The sequence below is a fragment of the Beta vulgaris genome, chromosome 4 (assembly GCF_026745355.1).
Source record: "Beta vulgaris subsp. vulgaris cultivar EL10 chromosome 4, EL10.2, whole genome shotgun sequence".
Taxonomy (NCBI): domain Eukaryota; kingdom Viridiplantae; phylum Streptophyta; class Magnoliopsida; order Caryophyllales; family Amaranthaceae; genus Beta; species Beta vulgaris.
Window position 1 is genome coordinate 46919932 of NC_079205.1, and position 15851 is coordinate 46935782.

At 36.1% G+C, this 15851-nt stretch overlaps 1 protein-coding gene across 2 annotated transcripts; it reads left to right on the forward strand.

The window, feature by feature from the left end:
- The first annotated feature begins 336 nt into the window (after positions 1 to 336).
- LOC104907753 (surfeit locus protein 1) lies at positions 337 to 10351 on the forward strand. Of its 2 annotated transcripts, none has more exons than XM_019252670.3 (6): positions 337 to 597; positions 709 to 806; positions 6703 to 6938; positions 7657 to 7831; positions 7928 to 8211; positions 9343 to 9632. In XM_019252670.3, the coding sequence occupies exons 1-6, from the start codon at positions 420 to 422 to the stop codon at positions 9410 to 9412; spliced, it is 1041 nt and encodes a 346-aa protein (XP_019108215.1). In that variant the 5' UTR covers positions 337 to 419; the 3' UTR covers positions 9413 to 9632. The 2 variants fall into 2 exon arrangements, with proteins under 2 accessions (XP_019108215.1, XP_010695039.1); XM_010696737.3 differs by lacking the exon at positions 9343 to 9632 and adding an exon at positions 9773 to 10351 and having other exon boundaries at positions 338 to 597.
- Positions 10352 to 15851: the final 5500 nt, after the last annotated feature.

Consider the following 15851-nt stretch of genomic DNA (forward strand, 5'->3'; position numbering starts at 1 on the left):
ATAAAGTCATGAAATTACATTCAAATGGATAGAAACAATATATAAAAAAATATATACACTAGAGGTCAAAATAGATTTAGAATAAAAGACGTCAACCTCATACAATAAGATTACTAATCATTGTTAAAATACATATAAAAAAATAATCACTTAAAATTTATAGTTAGTATTAGATAGAAATATAAAAAAATATTCATACATGGTAATCATATTGATATAAAATCCAATAAGGTTACTAATGATTGTTAATAGTTCAATTGATTAGAATAAAGTTATTAAGCTTTAAAAACTGTAGTGAGAACTAGGTATAGTTATATATTTTATGTGATTTCGCACGCATAGCGTGCATAAGAACTAAACTTGAGGAAGAAGGGCATTAAACCCACAAACCCCGCGCTCTCTCTCCAAGTAAACATGAGATGGCTGCCTCCATTTCCAAAACCCTGACCAGAAATCTTCGTTTCATCGAATTTCTTCCTCTTTCTTATACTTCATCTTCTCCTTCATTACCTCGTTTTTTTACCGCTTCATCTGCATCTCTTCTTTCTTCCTCGAATAACCCTCTCCCAAATCCATCTCCACAACTTCAACATCAAGGTCATTAATCTCTCTTTTCCTTTCATTTACGATTTCATAAATAAAATTTAATCACAAAGATTTGAGTTTTTTTTTTTCACTAAAATTTTGTGGGTGATGATGATTTCGCAGGAAATCAGAGAGGAATATGGTCGAAACTGTTTCTCTTTCTTCCTGGAGCTATTACTTTTGGTCTTGGTACCTGGCAGATCGTCCGAAGAAATGATAAGGTGCCCATTTTTTCTTTTTGTTAGGCATTTTTTTTTTTTAGGCTAAAGTTTGAGATTTTATATAGTTTGCATTTTATGTGAATGAAGAATGATGAAAAAAGGATCATAATCGTGTTGTTTACTATTTATATACCTTATTTTGATGCCTCTATTCTAGTACAATGTGATAACTTCTTGACATTTTGCTACCATTACAAATTTGCTCTCATGTTTGTGTGCGGTTTCTGATTGGGTTGGATTGTCTAATACTAGACCTCTTGGATTTGGATGGTTATGGATTGATCGAATGGGTTTAATTAGTGATTCCTTCTTATTATATTATTGTGAAGTAGTGGGACATTTAATTGCAAATGGATGCATTGCTATGATATGGGAAGGAACATTTGTGGAATGAGCGGGAAATTCCTTTTCGGGGTTGATTGTTCTTAATCATATGGTTCAAGGAAGATTTACACGAAGGAAACTGGAAAATACTATGTATAATTATGGAAGCTTGGGTATGGCATCCCGAATGCTTGAGATGTATGGGTTTTCTGAGCTGATATGAGGGAAATTGAGACTTTTTTTTTCTATTTTTGGCGATTTAAAGATTTTGAGTGTCTTGTGTAGTTGAAGCAGCTCAGTTCAAATGAGTACTGTGATTGCCAATAATGCAAGATCAAGTTGGCATTTTGCGCAATTTTTTCCCCTTGATAGGGTCAATCTGGAGTTCAAAAGAGTGTTGCTGAAGTTTAGCCGAAGTATACAGCTATCAAGCAGACATATTCGGTGCACTGGAGTGTCTTACCTTTATGAAGATTCCTTGGGCCAGGGTGTGTGGCTGGGGGATTTTTTTAGATCTTTCTAATACAGCTTCTTGTATAGACTTGATGATTCTAACCATTCCGGGTCCACCCATTTGGGAGATCTCTCCATGGATTTAAAGGGTTCTTTCTTGGATAGGAAACAACTCAATACGTAACAAAATGCAGATTCAAGTAGTGCTTTTTGTAGTTGATATCAGTAATTAGACTTAGACTAGGTGCCTTCATTCTTGCACCCTAAGCTGGGTAGTTTTGACGGGGTGCACTTTGCTTTCTGCATCCCAACTTGTTGTTACTACAAATCGATTAGGCTCCACTGACTATGAGAGATATAAAGGGGGAGAACTTGTATTACAATTTGCTGGCATACCTATTTTGTTATTAGTGGGTGAAAGGAATGAAAGGGTATGTTTTAATGAAAGGGTATGTTTTAATGGAGCTTCATCCTGGTGCTATGTGGAACATATCTTTTTTTCTGATTTGACTTTCACACCATGCTCCAAAGGTTCTTTGGGGTTGTATGATTTTTGGGTGTATTGTTTTCTTTAGTTAATTGAAGATTAACCCACTCTATTCAACCGGGTTATTGGGCGGGTCGAGGGGGGTCACCATATTAATGGGCCAAATAAGGTTGGGCTTTGCAGGATGGAGGTCACTAGTCGGTTGATGATAGGTGGGCCAACAGAGGAAAAAGGAGATAGGAGAGTGAAGTGAGCACATGTAAAAGTTAAGCCATGTGTCTTATCTTTTTTCTTTCATAAACTTCTTGGCCTAAAGTTTTGGCCTTACATTGACTCGCTCAAATATAGACCCTGTTCATCAAATGCTTTGTCCAACAGAAGGCTTTTAAATTTGACCTTATATATTTTGCCCATTAAGCTACCCCACCATTTAACAAAGCTAAGCTCTAGTGTACGCTTGTGTCAATAAAAAATTCTATGTATATACACTAAAGAGTGCAATTTTGTGCTATAAATTAGATATACATATTAAGCTTGATTTGCATATGCGTAGCTTGTAATTGCATCACTAGTAATTTGGCCCAGGCGACGCCTCAGGTCAATTACAATAAACAAATAATATGTTATTATTCATAAATTTCATAATTTATTTGTTACTTTTCGTATTTTTTTGTCCAATGAGAAAATGAAAAATTGACGTTATGACGTGATAAGTAAAAAAAACCTTTAAGGTTTGAGTTTGAAAATAGTAATAGCATGAAAGGAATTGGGGTAAGAGAATATGCCATCTGGTCTCTAGGTAGTACCGTGATAAGAAGGCTAGAGATCTAAATACTTGTTTAAGTATTTTTAGTTAAATATAATTATTATAAGACTTTCTCAGATTTATTTGAAACGTTAGACAAGAAATTTATATTGTATCGATGGTAAGGCTCTCACTTTTCAGTTCAAAGGTCACGTGCTCGATAGCTTGCAGTTACACAATATTTATATATTTTTAATTGAGGAGTTCACATGTACATAAAGCATTTGCATTAGAAACTTGGGGAGAGTGCCACGTAGCATATAGACTTCCTTAGGAACACCTTCTAATATATTTGTATAGATTTTAAAGATCCATTGAAGTTTCCAAGTGGTCTTGATGCTAATTGACTTATTAAGCTCAATTGAAGGGTTTTGTCGTTGTGTTATGGACATAGCTATGAATTTATGGGGTTTTTCTGAAGTGGAAGGCTTATTTAAGTATTTGGGATATGTGTGGCAGTAATTAACTTAATTAAGGTTCAAATTGGCTTTTGAGCTTCCTGGTTGGTTATCTGTCAATCAGTAGAATCCGTGAGAAATGGCCTTGATCTGAGGTTTATTATATCTTTTTTTATTTGTATCTTAATTTTGCTCAAAGCACGCTATAAGCCGTGTGAAGTTTTTAGTTTTAGCTCTTGAAGTTAAATGAGCTTGGGAGTAACTCTCTTAGGGGCCAAGTAAATCACTTTTGCTGGATTCTTCTTTCTTATGGAGTGTTCTTTGACAAATTTTGGAGAGGCTATAAAGTATTTTCTTCTGCTATTTTTCTGGAGGAAAGTGATATTTTTAATGGATCCTATTTGAAGTTTATTGGCAGACTATATGGGTAAATTGATTTATCTTCTCAAAGTTTATAATTGTAGTATCATTACTAGGTAGGAGAGCCTAACATGATGCATCTGGTGGCTTATACTCTTATAACTGATTTGGTAGGTGGTAATGGATTGTGGTGTAATTTTGTTAGGGAAGTTTCCTGTGTACCTCCGTATACCCTTGAATATTTTTTTGCTCATAAAATATAAATGCCATCCATTTTGGAAGTGGTATTGAGTAGTGATATGTGCTGTTTACTGTATTAAAATAAAAACCTATCTTAGACCTTTAAAATTAATAATTAGTAAAAGGACAAGAAATGATTACCCACAAGAGATTAATAAATTTCTTAAATATCATAGCTTAGCTAAATGAAGGAAAATGAAAAATTATATACACTCTTTAAGTATTTACTTACATGAACGAAGATGGGGGGTTTGAAATCATAATTAAGTTACTAAAATAACTAAGTTTAGCGATAATGAAAATGAATATTTTGCTATTTATAAATGACGAAAAGCAAGCCAATAGGATTCCGGTTCGATCATAGAACAATTAGACAAATCAGAATTCTTTAATCCCTAAAATCTAGCCTCATTTACTACTTAGTTTAGCACATAGGTTGGTGAATTATCGTCTTGATCAATTCATATCTTGCTCACTAAATTACTAGAGTATTGCAAACATAAATCCAACTCGCATAAACTTGTTTTATTAGTACAATTTATGTACTAAATAAGTCCAAGATGAGTTGCTCACCCCCAACAACTAATCACTCTGTATGTGTAATTGTGCACTATCACAAATATAAAGATCAAGCTTTGATCAATCAATCAAACGAACATATAAACTGCATAATGCTAAACTCAGAATTAAATCATGAAAAAACTCAGCGTTATATCAAGTAGACTAAACTCATCAAATATTAAAGCTGATGTTACATCCAATTTAACTAAGTAAAAAACAAACAAGTTCAATCACAATACTAGATAAGTAAGGAGTCAAGTAGGGAAAACTTATAAATTGATACTAGATCAAACAAACGTTGGTCGATATTAGTGCCAATGTCTACCACTCGCCTTCTAATATTTTTCCACCTTGTAGTCTCGGATCAATCTCGCGCTCCAACCCAGTCTCACGAATTCTCTCTATATTCTTGGTAGTGCCTGTATGTGTTCTTATGGAGGAGATCAAGGGCCTATATCCCTAATTGAGCATCACAATAAGGAAATTACTTCTAGAGAAGAGAAGACATAATCTGATGTGCTTCATGTTCCCCAAATTATGGCTGTGAACTCGTGATTTAGCTAGATCTTGGAAAATAAGGAAACAAATTTTCCTTTTGTTGTGCTGTGCTCTAGCGAGGAATTAGATATGAAAGTTTCCCCTTCTTGTTTCTTGTAGTTGGAACTAAGTAGGGTGAAGGAGGAGAAGATGGGTTTGACTTTTCTTTGTAGCTTTCCACCCTTATGATTCAAGGGATAAGCTTTGTACAATATTTTCCATTTGATTTATATCTTTTAGTTGAGCTTCTAATTGGGCTTGAATTCTCTTAGACTCGTGTATGCTTCATGGGGACACATACTGTCAAACTTCCTAATAATAAAATAAAACACTCTAAGCTTCCAATTACTATTAATATGTAAAATATAGACAAAAAAGAGCCAATAGAGATAAAAGTTAACAATAATTAAAAATAATACTCAGTGCATTTTCATATGGATGAATGCACAACTTTGATATTTAATATCTCTAATAATCAGTTGATAAAAAATTATAAAAAATTGATATTTTGAAAATATACGTTGAGATAAATATGCTAACTTTGGTTTTTATACAACTATAGAATAGTATGGTCAAAGTAGTGTATGTGAGTAGTGCAAAAGTTAACATGGAGCATCGATTTAAAATAGAGGGAGTGTATGAAAGATATCCAAGAGACTATAATTAGGAAGTGAAAATATTATAATGTATGTACTTAAGTAGTAATGGAAATTTGTGAAGGAAGACAATGTTTGGAGATGGAGTTTCATTATCATGGATTTTTCTAATGAAATGACACCAAATTCATTGCCATTACTATAATTTATTTCCACCTACCAAACAAGTTTTTATGTCTTAAAGGCTATACTATGTCGGAATTTTTGCTTTTTATGTACTATCTCAGAAGCATCAACATAGCCCCCTTCGTATACCATTCTTAGCATAACATGGGTACATCATATTTAGGAACTTTGTGTTTCTTTCTGGACCTGAAAAGTTGAATAGCCCACTCTTACCATTCCTGCGCAACATAGGCCTTTATTGCTTATTAGTGGAGCTTTAGTGTCATGTTTGTCTTCAGTTTGTCATATGAATCAATGGAACCGTTTGAGTTTGTGGAAATAATGCCAAATTTCTGAATTATAGTCTTTTCTCGCTACAAATTAGACGCTTCAAAAGATTTGTGTGGTAGACTTTTATTTCTGCACTTTGATGTTAAGTTTTGCATGATCTTGACTCTCAATCAGGTACTAGAACTTAGATTTAAATTTTTATTGATGGGTAAAGAGCTTTAATTTTCTGCAAATGGACCACAACTTACTTTCTTGGACCAAGTAGAGAAGAACGACATATCCTCTACAATGTAAGACCTGATATCAATGCTGTTTGTCATCATTGTCGATCTTCTTTTCTGTTGTATTCTTTTGATGCATGAACAATGCCCTTCATTGTCTTTATGTTATTGCTTGCTTTGTTACCTACAATTTTTTTGAAGGAGATACTGGAGTAGCGCAAGTAACTATAAGCTCCTTGTAAGGTGTTTTTTGTGTGAAGCAGTCATGTACTCATGTACATAATCATGGCCATGTTGATGTCACCTATGTGTTGGTTGCATGTGTTGCTGAGCAGGGTTTGATATAATACTTTGAGATCCATGATACTTTGCATGTACATAAAGTTCCTTCGATTGGAGTGCCATCTATGTTTATCTATGTAACTGCTTTGCTTGACTATAGATGTGTGCTGGTGTAGATCACATTGTTGGATTACAGAAAAGAAAGGTTGGCAATGGAGCCTATTCCGTTTAATGCTATAGCTCCCAGTGAGAATTCAAATACTTCAGAGTTTCGGAGAGTGATCTGCAGAGGGGCTTTCGACGAGAAAAGGTCAATATTTGTGGGCCCACGATCCCGAAGTATATCAGGAGTTACAGAAAATGGATACTACCTTATCACACCCCTTGTACCTATTTCTGGCAATGCTGATAGGTGAGCATATGAATGATAGAGTTGTCTGTGAATCTGTGCCTGTTCCATCATCCAATTTTCGTTGCTTACTGCAAATACATACAATATGTTATATATAATTCTTTTCAGTTGAATTCTTCGGAGTCATCCTATTCACGATAAGTGATCTGGCTATCTCCTCTCTGCATATGTTATTTATCTGGAGAGGTATAAAACTGAAACATTTATGAAGTCATGGTTTGCAATAGATAGCTCGTGTATTCCTCGACTTAGTTGCATTATATTACTGCCTTTTCTGCTTAGCAAAACTCTTAGCTACTGATGATTACTCTTGGAGAATAATTTAAAGATGGCATAGCATCATTTGTTGAGTCAAGTATACCTTTTGGGACCTATTTTTTTGCAAAAACTTGGTGACTGGGACCTAAAGTTGGATGTCTATCAACTTTGTTAATGTATTAACATGGTTTTCAATTGACCAAAAGTAAATTATTTAGCATTGTATTTCCTCCTTTTCCACTACTGTTCCCCTTGGGATAGTTTGGTGGTGAGGAGAGAGATGATTGTAGAAGGTGGGAAAAAAGTCATTTACATAATAATTTTGGCTAATAAAGCTGTATAAGTAAAAAGATTTGAATACTGATTTCTTCTGCTAATTTTTCTCTGATTGTATTGAACATGAATTGAATTTTATATTGGTTGCTATATATTTTCGTCTGGCTGATGATGCAAATTTCAGCGTTCAGTCTCCAGTTCTAGTGAATAGGGGATGGGTTCCACGTAGTTGGAGGGACAAGGCATTTCAATTTTCTCAAGACCTTGAAGAAACTAAAACTGTAGCCACCTCTGCTTCATTAACTGGTGAAAAGCGTTCTTTCTGGAGATTTTGGTCTAAAGAACCCCAAACAAATGAGGTCGGACTTCTTACTGTTTCTGTAGTTTATATTGCCCCTAGTAAATTTGTTGAGGTCTTGAGGGTTGAGCACGGTTTCCCCATTCCTTAATTGCAGGAACAACCTTCATCTGTTAGTTCGGTGGAAGTAGTGGGTGTCATTCGTGGGAGTGAGAAGCCAAGTATTTTTGTTCCAGAAAATGATCCTGCCGCTGGTCAGTGGTTTTTTGTTGATGTTCCGGCTATCGCCCATGCATCAGGTCTTCCTCGGAATACAGTGTACATCGAGGACATTAATGAAAATATTAGCCCTAGCAATCCATATCCTGTCCCAAAGGATGTCAATACTTTAATTCGCAGCTCAGTCATGCCGCAAGACCATCTAAATTACACATTAACATGGTATGTGTTTTACATTTGAACAGTCCATGTTATGCGTGCACTTGCATTTTTATTAAATTCTTTTTGATTTGCCTGTATTCCGCTATTGTTGTCAATGGTTTGTGTGAGTTCTAAAAAATTTGACAGGCAACAATTACAAGTTTGGGCCATAAAACAAATATAATCCCATGTTTGACAAATTCGCAAAATAATCTCAAGTTGGATATGCTGTTACATAGATGAACTATCCATCAATTAAAATCCTTCAGTCTTTCTTCCCTGCCTTCCATCCCTTTCACCACCAAACCTCACGTGGGAAGAAAGGGGTTTCCAGTAGGGTTATAACTTAGATGCGATAAGGAACCAAAATAAGTTAACTATGTCAATCATTAGCTAAGAAAATAGCAAACTTTAAATTATTTTAAGAGTTAATTAAACTTGCGATTAGTTTTTATGGCCTTAATTTGTATTATTCCTATCAAATTTTCCTTATTTTCGTGTGAAAATCATGAATTTAGGTTAGCAGTCCTTATTTTTTCTTCTACTGGGAAGAGTTCTGTTCTTGTGCCCTCCATGGAAGGTTTTGACACTGAAAATCCGAATGTTCAGCTCCCAGTTTTGATTTTCAAGGTCATGCTATATTACAAAAGGTATCTTAGTAACAAAGTGTTAACCAGATTCTTCGGACATGTGGAGGAGGACTCTCATCAATCATTCTCTTTCGTCCCTAGATGGTGTCGGGTCAGAGAGAGAGAGGAACTTTTTGGGTTAGCATGGTGCTCCAATGTCACGAGGGAAATGCAGTTTAGGAAGTAGGAACTTTGGTATCAAATATCAATCTATCTGATTGTAACACTAACCTTTTTTTGTAGTGAGTTTGACAAAATTCTATTTGCTTTTGCTACCTTCATACATCTTGTGCTTATTATCTCTGCTCTTTGGTATAAACATACAACCATCAAAGTATGAAATACTCAATTATGGGGTCTTTCGTTGCATGTTACTTTTGAAGTTTTTGCCAACATGGGAGAAGTGGCTTTTCTATAAAGAATATTCAACATTTTGCGGGGGGATCCCATTATTCTATTTGCCTAAGGAAAAATATCTCAGGCTTGATGTTGGATCAATAAAATCAGTTTCCTCGTGTTACAGGATGGACCCATCTTTTAGCAGACTAGTCGTCTGGGGTTATTGCTGGCAATACTGTAAATCTGTTTGCTAGGAGGCTGTTTAGATCACAAGATGCTTACTTTAAACCTTAATGCAGTGTGGTGTCTTCAGCTTTGCACTTGTGAGTAGGAAACTGCACTGTGAGTCCATGTATGCGCCATGAAATTGGTGCAGTGAGATGTATATGACAAAAGGAAAATATCAATTCTCTTAATTATTGGTTGAAATACATTTTTTTATTGTACTATATTAATAATAGTATGGTTATGCAAGCTTAGGTGCTTCCTCAATTATTCTAGTTTGTCTTAAGTCTATTCTTATGTTCTAGACTAGAATAGCCTTCTTAGAGAAATTCTCCTAGAAGGTTCCCATTACCAGATCATTTTCTGACATTGATAGTCATGTCAAGCAGGTATTCTCTATCAGCTGCCGTGACATTCATGGCTTACAAGAGATTAAAGCCAAGAAAAATTAGAAGATAGTCTCTAATGAAGTCATTCAGGGATCGTTTACTTTCTTTCTGTAGACCGTTTGTGTTGAAGGACACACTGAAGCTCAGTTCCTGTCAAACCAAACTAGACTCGTTTCATTTATCATGTTGTGGAGGGATTTATTTTGCTGTTCCGTTCAACTTTTTGGCAGCTACAAAAAGGCGAAAAGTTGTGTTTCTTCAGTGAACAACAATGGTGTACAAGTTGCTATAAGCCTTGCTAGAAACTTGGAATTCAAACATCGGTAGCTCTGTTTCTATCACTGAAGAATAATGGTGCACAAGTTGCTATATATGACCGCAGATTTGTAGCGCGAAGCCTCGTCACGCGTATCTTGTATTTTTGTGGTATAGAGATGATTATCTTGATTTATCTAGATTCTGTTGTTAAATCCCATACTAGAAGAGGTCGATTTTGCAAGACTCTTTCAGTTTGATGGGAAATCATTGGTTATCCTGATTCCTGACACAAAAAATTCAATAAGGGAAGCTCTTTCTTTAGTTCTTATGCCAACTTAGACTCTCTTCCCCCAAAGTTTTTTTTAAAAAAAAGTCTCTTAGAGTTTGTTCGGCAAAAGTAGATGTGGCAGTTGTTAGTTACAAAATTAGTTATTAGTTGTCGTATAAGAGGTCAAATATTAATCATTAGAGTTTGATTCTGAAAATAACTTTTATGATAATTAATGTTAAGTAAAATTAGTTGTAGTTTAAACAAATAACAAATAGTATATTATTTTTCTATTATTTTCAATCTTCATAATCTACTTCAAAAGCTAATATTTATAGCTTTTTCAAAACACTAATTCAAACACCAAAAGCTATTCCAAACACTACTTTACCAAACACAATTTTCACTATTATTAGAGTTTTGACTTAGTTCAAATATTAAATCTACCTCAAAAGCTATTGCTGAATACACTTTAATTAGATGTTCATGCATTTTTGTTGTTTAAGGCGATTCAAGTGAATAAATTCTAAGTGTTTTTTTTTTTTTTTTTGAAAATAGGCATTAGGACAAATCTTATAGAATAATACTAAAACATTTTGTTTCTGTATATTATCAAGATTATGGTTAAAGTAGGACATTATTATTTACTGCCCGTATTTATTTAAAATTGCCCATATTTTTTTCAACGTTTTTCAAAACTAACCCTTAATATACTCACTCTCTCTCTCCTCCTCTCACTCTCATTCTCACTTTCTCTCACCTCACCCCAACCACCACCACTTGAACCACCACCACCACCGGAACCACCATCACCACAGTGGCGACCACCACCAAATCGAAACCACTATCGCCATTTTTTTTCGTTTCCTTGGTGGAAACGGAAAAAAAATGGCGATGGTGGTTCCGGTGTGGTGGTGGCTCCGTTGGTGGTGGTTCTAGTGGTGGTGGTTCGGTGGTGATGGTTCTGGTGTGGTGGTGGTTTTGGTGGTGCTGGTTGAAGTGAGGTGAGAGAAAGTGAGAATGAGAGTGAGAGGAGGAAAGAGAGAGGTGAGTATACATAGGGGGTAGTTTAGAAAAATTTTGAAAAAAATACGGGCGATTTTTAGTAAATACGAACGGTAAATAGCGATAGAGTTAAAGTATGATATGTAAATAATACATATTTTATCCTACACTCGAGTATATTGTGAGCATGGTATGCTCAAGACTTTACTCATTGCTCATTTGAAATAATCTAAATGAGCAAAATGTACTAAAAAAGAGAGTTCTAAATAAGCAAAAATTAGTATTCAACCATGTACATGGTACATTCGGGTGTATGATGGATAAATGAACTCATGTGAATAGTATCCAAAGATTTTGTTATCTGGATCCTCTCTTTCTAATCTACAAACTATTTATTCAAACACTGCTTCTTTTCATCAACGAGGCTCAAATGTTTCCAAACTATATTCATTATATACCTTGGTATAGTGTACCATGTGCATGATTAACCTAATACTATTGTTTGCTCATTTCAAACTCTCTCTTTTAAGTATTATTTATTTAGAGAAATTCAATTAAGCAATGAGCAAACTTAAATATATCATACTCAATTATTATACACCTAAAAAAAGATGAGAGAGAAAGCTAGAAAGAGAAAGAGAAAGAGAGAAAAAGAAAAACCCCCAAAGACCCCTCGAGAAACCCTAGCTTTTTTGCCCAAATCGATTTCGCTTCCATTTCTTAATGGGAACTTCAGTAATTATAGCAGAAAATCTTATTTAATATCTTTCTGCATCTTTCCCCTAAGTTTAATTAGGATTTCGTGTTGGAATTGTGCTATTTTAGCTGGAATTAAGGCTATAATAGGGGTGATTATTAGTTGGTATAATTGGCTTCTTCCCTACTCTGATAGGGTTAGTTCGCCTTTAAGGCTACTAGTAGTAGCATCTGATGATGGTTTCCAGCCTGGTGTCCACCTCTTGGTGGTTTTCACTTTTGATCTAGGGTTTTCTCCGAGATTGGGGGTTTCCTATTGACTTTCGAAGTTTCGTGAATTTATTGTGTTGCAGAGAGTTTATGTGCTGAGAGAAAGTCCTTTTTCGTTTCTTGTGTGGTCATTCATTTCTGGTGAGGGTTTGTTTTTTGCTCATTCTGGTTTTTGGCGTGCTGTTCTTCAATTTCGCAGACGAAATTTTCAGGCTGATATCTCAGCAATTAATGCGATGGTAAGTTACATTAATTCAAAGGTATTGAAGGTAAGGCTGTTTGCTGATTATGTGCTTTTGAGACACTATTTAAAGGCTTTTTGGGTTAGTATTATTTTCTCATCTTCAACTTATTCTCTTTCTGAGTTTGTTAACCTAAGTTTTCTTGCTTCTTCTCTTTCTGTGTTTGTGAACTTGAGTCCATTCTTCTTTTCTTCTGCTCTGATTATTGATAGTTCCTCTACTTTAATTTTCTCAATGAATTTCAAAGATGCTGTAATTGGTTCTGAAGCTGGTCAGGTGAGGGAGGGTTTTTCTCCTGAGCCTGGGCCTGGTTATTTAGATGGTGTACCCACCTCTGTGGGTGTTGATGCCCAAGACCCCCCTGCTGATGCAGCCTATCCTGAGGCTGTAATTGTGGATGAGCTTTCCCAGGTTCAACGAGATATTCAAGAGCTATCCAAATCTTGTCTGATTGGTAAGATGTTGGGAGAGCCTCTTGATGTGCGTACTATTATTTCTAGAACTAAGGCTGAATGGAAGTTTGTGAAAGGTGATATTGAGTTTCTTGATATGGGTAACCATTGGATTTTATTAAAGTTTGCTAATCCTAATGACTTGTATCTTGTGTGGTCTGAAAGACCATGGCATGTGCAAGGTGACCTTTTTGTTTTGCAAGCTTGGAGACCTAATTTTGACCCTTTTCTTGAGGAAATCAAGTGGGTGGATCTTTGGGTTCGTATCCCAAGATTTCCTACTGAGCTTCTCAATTTCGAATCTCTTGCTAATCTCTTTGCTGCTAATAATGTGGGAGTTCTTATTAAGCTGGATTCTAACTCTCTTCTAAGAAATAAGATCCGTTTTGCTCGTGCTTGCATTCGAGTTGATATTTCTGCCCCTCTCCTTGAGTATGCTGAATTGATTCGTGCTGGTGGCCAAGTTTGTGGCTATGTTATTTGGTATGAGGACTTTAGTTCAGGGTGTTCGTTTGTGGGTGTGAAGATCACACCATAGATGCTTGTCCTTTATTGCATGCTCCTAAGAAGGAGGTCACTGTGTCTTTGTTAAAAAGTCCCAAGCAAAAGAACTTAGCTGAGCTTCTCTCTCTGGCTACAAGGCAGGAACATCTTGCTACCAGGGCTGTGGAAGCCAATGTGGTGCAAGCTAAGCCTAAGTCAGTGTTTCGAAACTCTGGAAACCGAAATGTCTATCCTAAGTCTGTTGTGACTTTGTCTAAGTCTGCTGGTTTGTCTGGTAAACGTAAGAATCATGGTGTGTTTATTCGTGAACCTTCTCAAGTTGTTCCTAGTAATGTTGATGTCCCTGCTTATGGTCAAGGTAAGGGCAAGGTTGTGATGTGTGTAGTTCCCCCTGTGTATGTGTATTTGAGTGACTCTGATGATGAATCTGTTAGCATGGCTGCCCCCCTCCAGTTGCCCTCCTCTGCTTGTTTTCAAGCAGCTTTGCTTGATCACTCTCTCTATGAGAATGGTGAGGGTGTTGGGCCTGCTTTTGCTCCATCTATGGCTGATGCTCTTGAGCTCTCCCCGGTGCCCCTTCAAGTTGTCTACCCAGATAACTACTGTCAAGGTAATTCCTTTGCTCCCTTGGCCCAACTATCTGATCAGAATTATGGTGAGTTTTCTGTATTTGGGTCTGCTGTTGAGAATGATACGATGGTAATTGCTGTTGATGAGAAATCTGAGAGTGATATTCAGGCATTTCATGAGTCATCTTTTCAATCTATTGATTCGGAGAGCTCGATTGTTAAGCACATAAGTGCCATGGGTGTTGAGCAGGAGCTTCCCCAGACTCCCTCTTCTCTTTTTAGTGCTGCCAAGAGGAGGAAGGGCAACAATGAGGATGATTCAGCTTCTTCAGATCTGAAGAGGTCAAAGCCGTAAGTCTTTTTATTAAGAATGTTCAGGTGGGTGATTTTTTGGGATGCTTAATCGATGGAGTTTCTTATATTTCTGCTGGGATGGTGGTGTAGCCGGAGTATTAGCAATAAATTTGCATTAGAATTTGCTATGTATTTTTGCTTTGTAAATAGAATAGTTTTTGTAATGCTATGGGAAACTTGTTTTTTCCTTCCTTCGTCTGGTGTGTGGAGAAGGAGGAAAAGTTTCTCATATGATGTATCTCCCCCCCTCCCTAGCTATCTCTATTGCATCCAGGTTATTTTAATGATGAATATTGCGAATCTATTTCAGTTTTTTGTTATTGCCTATGGTTGTAGTCTATTTTCGCATATAGGTGTGGCTTGGATTTGGGTTGTGGCTGGTTGGTCTTTCTCTTCCCATCAGATTCTTTGTTCCTGCTTGATTGTTTACAAGTGTATGGCTAGTTCTTATTTCTTTGTTTCAGAATCCAGGTATAGGCTATGTCTTTGTGGGTTGATTAATTTAAGTTCATGATTGTAGGCTTTTGGAATATTAGAGGTGCTTTAAAGAAAAATGCATGTTCGGAGATTAAGGATTTTTGTGCTAGCAATAAGATTAGTATTTTTATGGTTTGTGAAGTAAAGTCGAAGGCCCCTTTGTCTCAAGCTACGGCAATTCAATGTGGTTTTTCTAATTTTGATTTTGTTCCTACTATGGGTCTTGCGGGAGGTTTGTGGCTTTTTTGGAAGGATTGTTTACAATCTCCTTTTAACTTGTCCATGTTGGTTAAAGGATCTCGTTTTATGGCTGTTTCTGTTTCCATGCTTAATGAGAAGTTACAATTTGCCATTATTTTTGTTTATGCTCCGCCTCAGAATAGTCATAAATCTGAGTTCTGGGAAGAGATCATTCTGTTTGCAAATTCCCTTTCCATCCCATTTATCATTCTTGGCGATTTTAATGATATAGGTTGTGAGCAAGATAAGGTGGGGGGGGGGACTTCCTTTGTGTCTAGTCGTGTTGCTAATATGAATCATTTGTTAGCTTCTTTACCATGTGTTGAGCTGCCCTTCCAAGGTTCTCGGTTCACATGGAGGAAAAAAAGAGCGGGTCCAAATAATATCTTAGAGCGGTTAGATAGAGGTATAGCGAGCCCTGAATGGCTTAGTTGGTTTCCTCAAGCAAAGTTAGTTCATCACCCTTTCACCTCGTCTGACCATTGTCACGTAACGCTAGATTTATCTAAGAGTATCGCTATGAAGGCGCCTCCTTTTAGATTCGAAAAAATGTGGTGTCAACGTAAGGATTATGATAATTTAGTCAAGAAAACATGGTGTACTCGTTTTCAAGGCTCTCATATGTTTATTTTAACTAAGAAGTGTAAACTTTTAAAAGAAAAATCAAAAGCCTGGAATAAATCGCAATTTGGAAATATATTTAGACAACTCCGGAATGTTGATGGACGTTTAGCTCATGTGCAA

Bases quoted from the DNA above. Each gene is read 5' to 3' on its own strand.
- LOC104907753 (XM_019252670.3), top strand. From the start codon at position 420: ATGGCTGCCTCCATTTCCAAAACCCTGACCAGAAATCTTCGTTTCATC. The intron at 807-6,702 runs GTGCCCATTTTT...GTGCTGGTGTAG, and splicing joins TCGTCCGAAGAAATGATAAG to ATCACATTGTTGGATTACAG. The intron at 6,939-7,656 runs GTGAGCATATGA...TGCAAATTTCAG, and splicing joins ATTTCTGGCAATGCTGATAG to CGTTCAGTCTCCAGTTCTAG.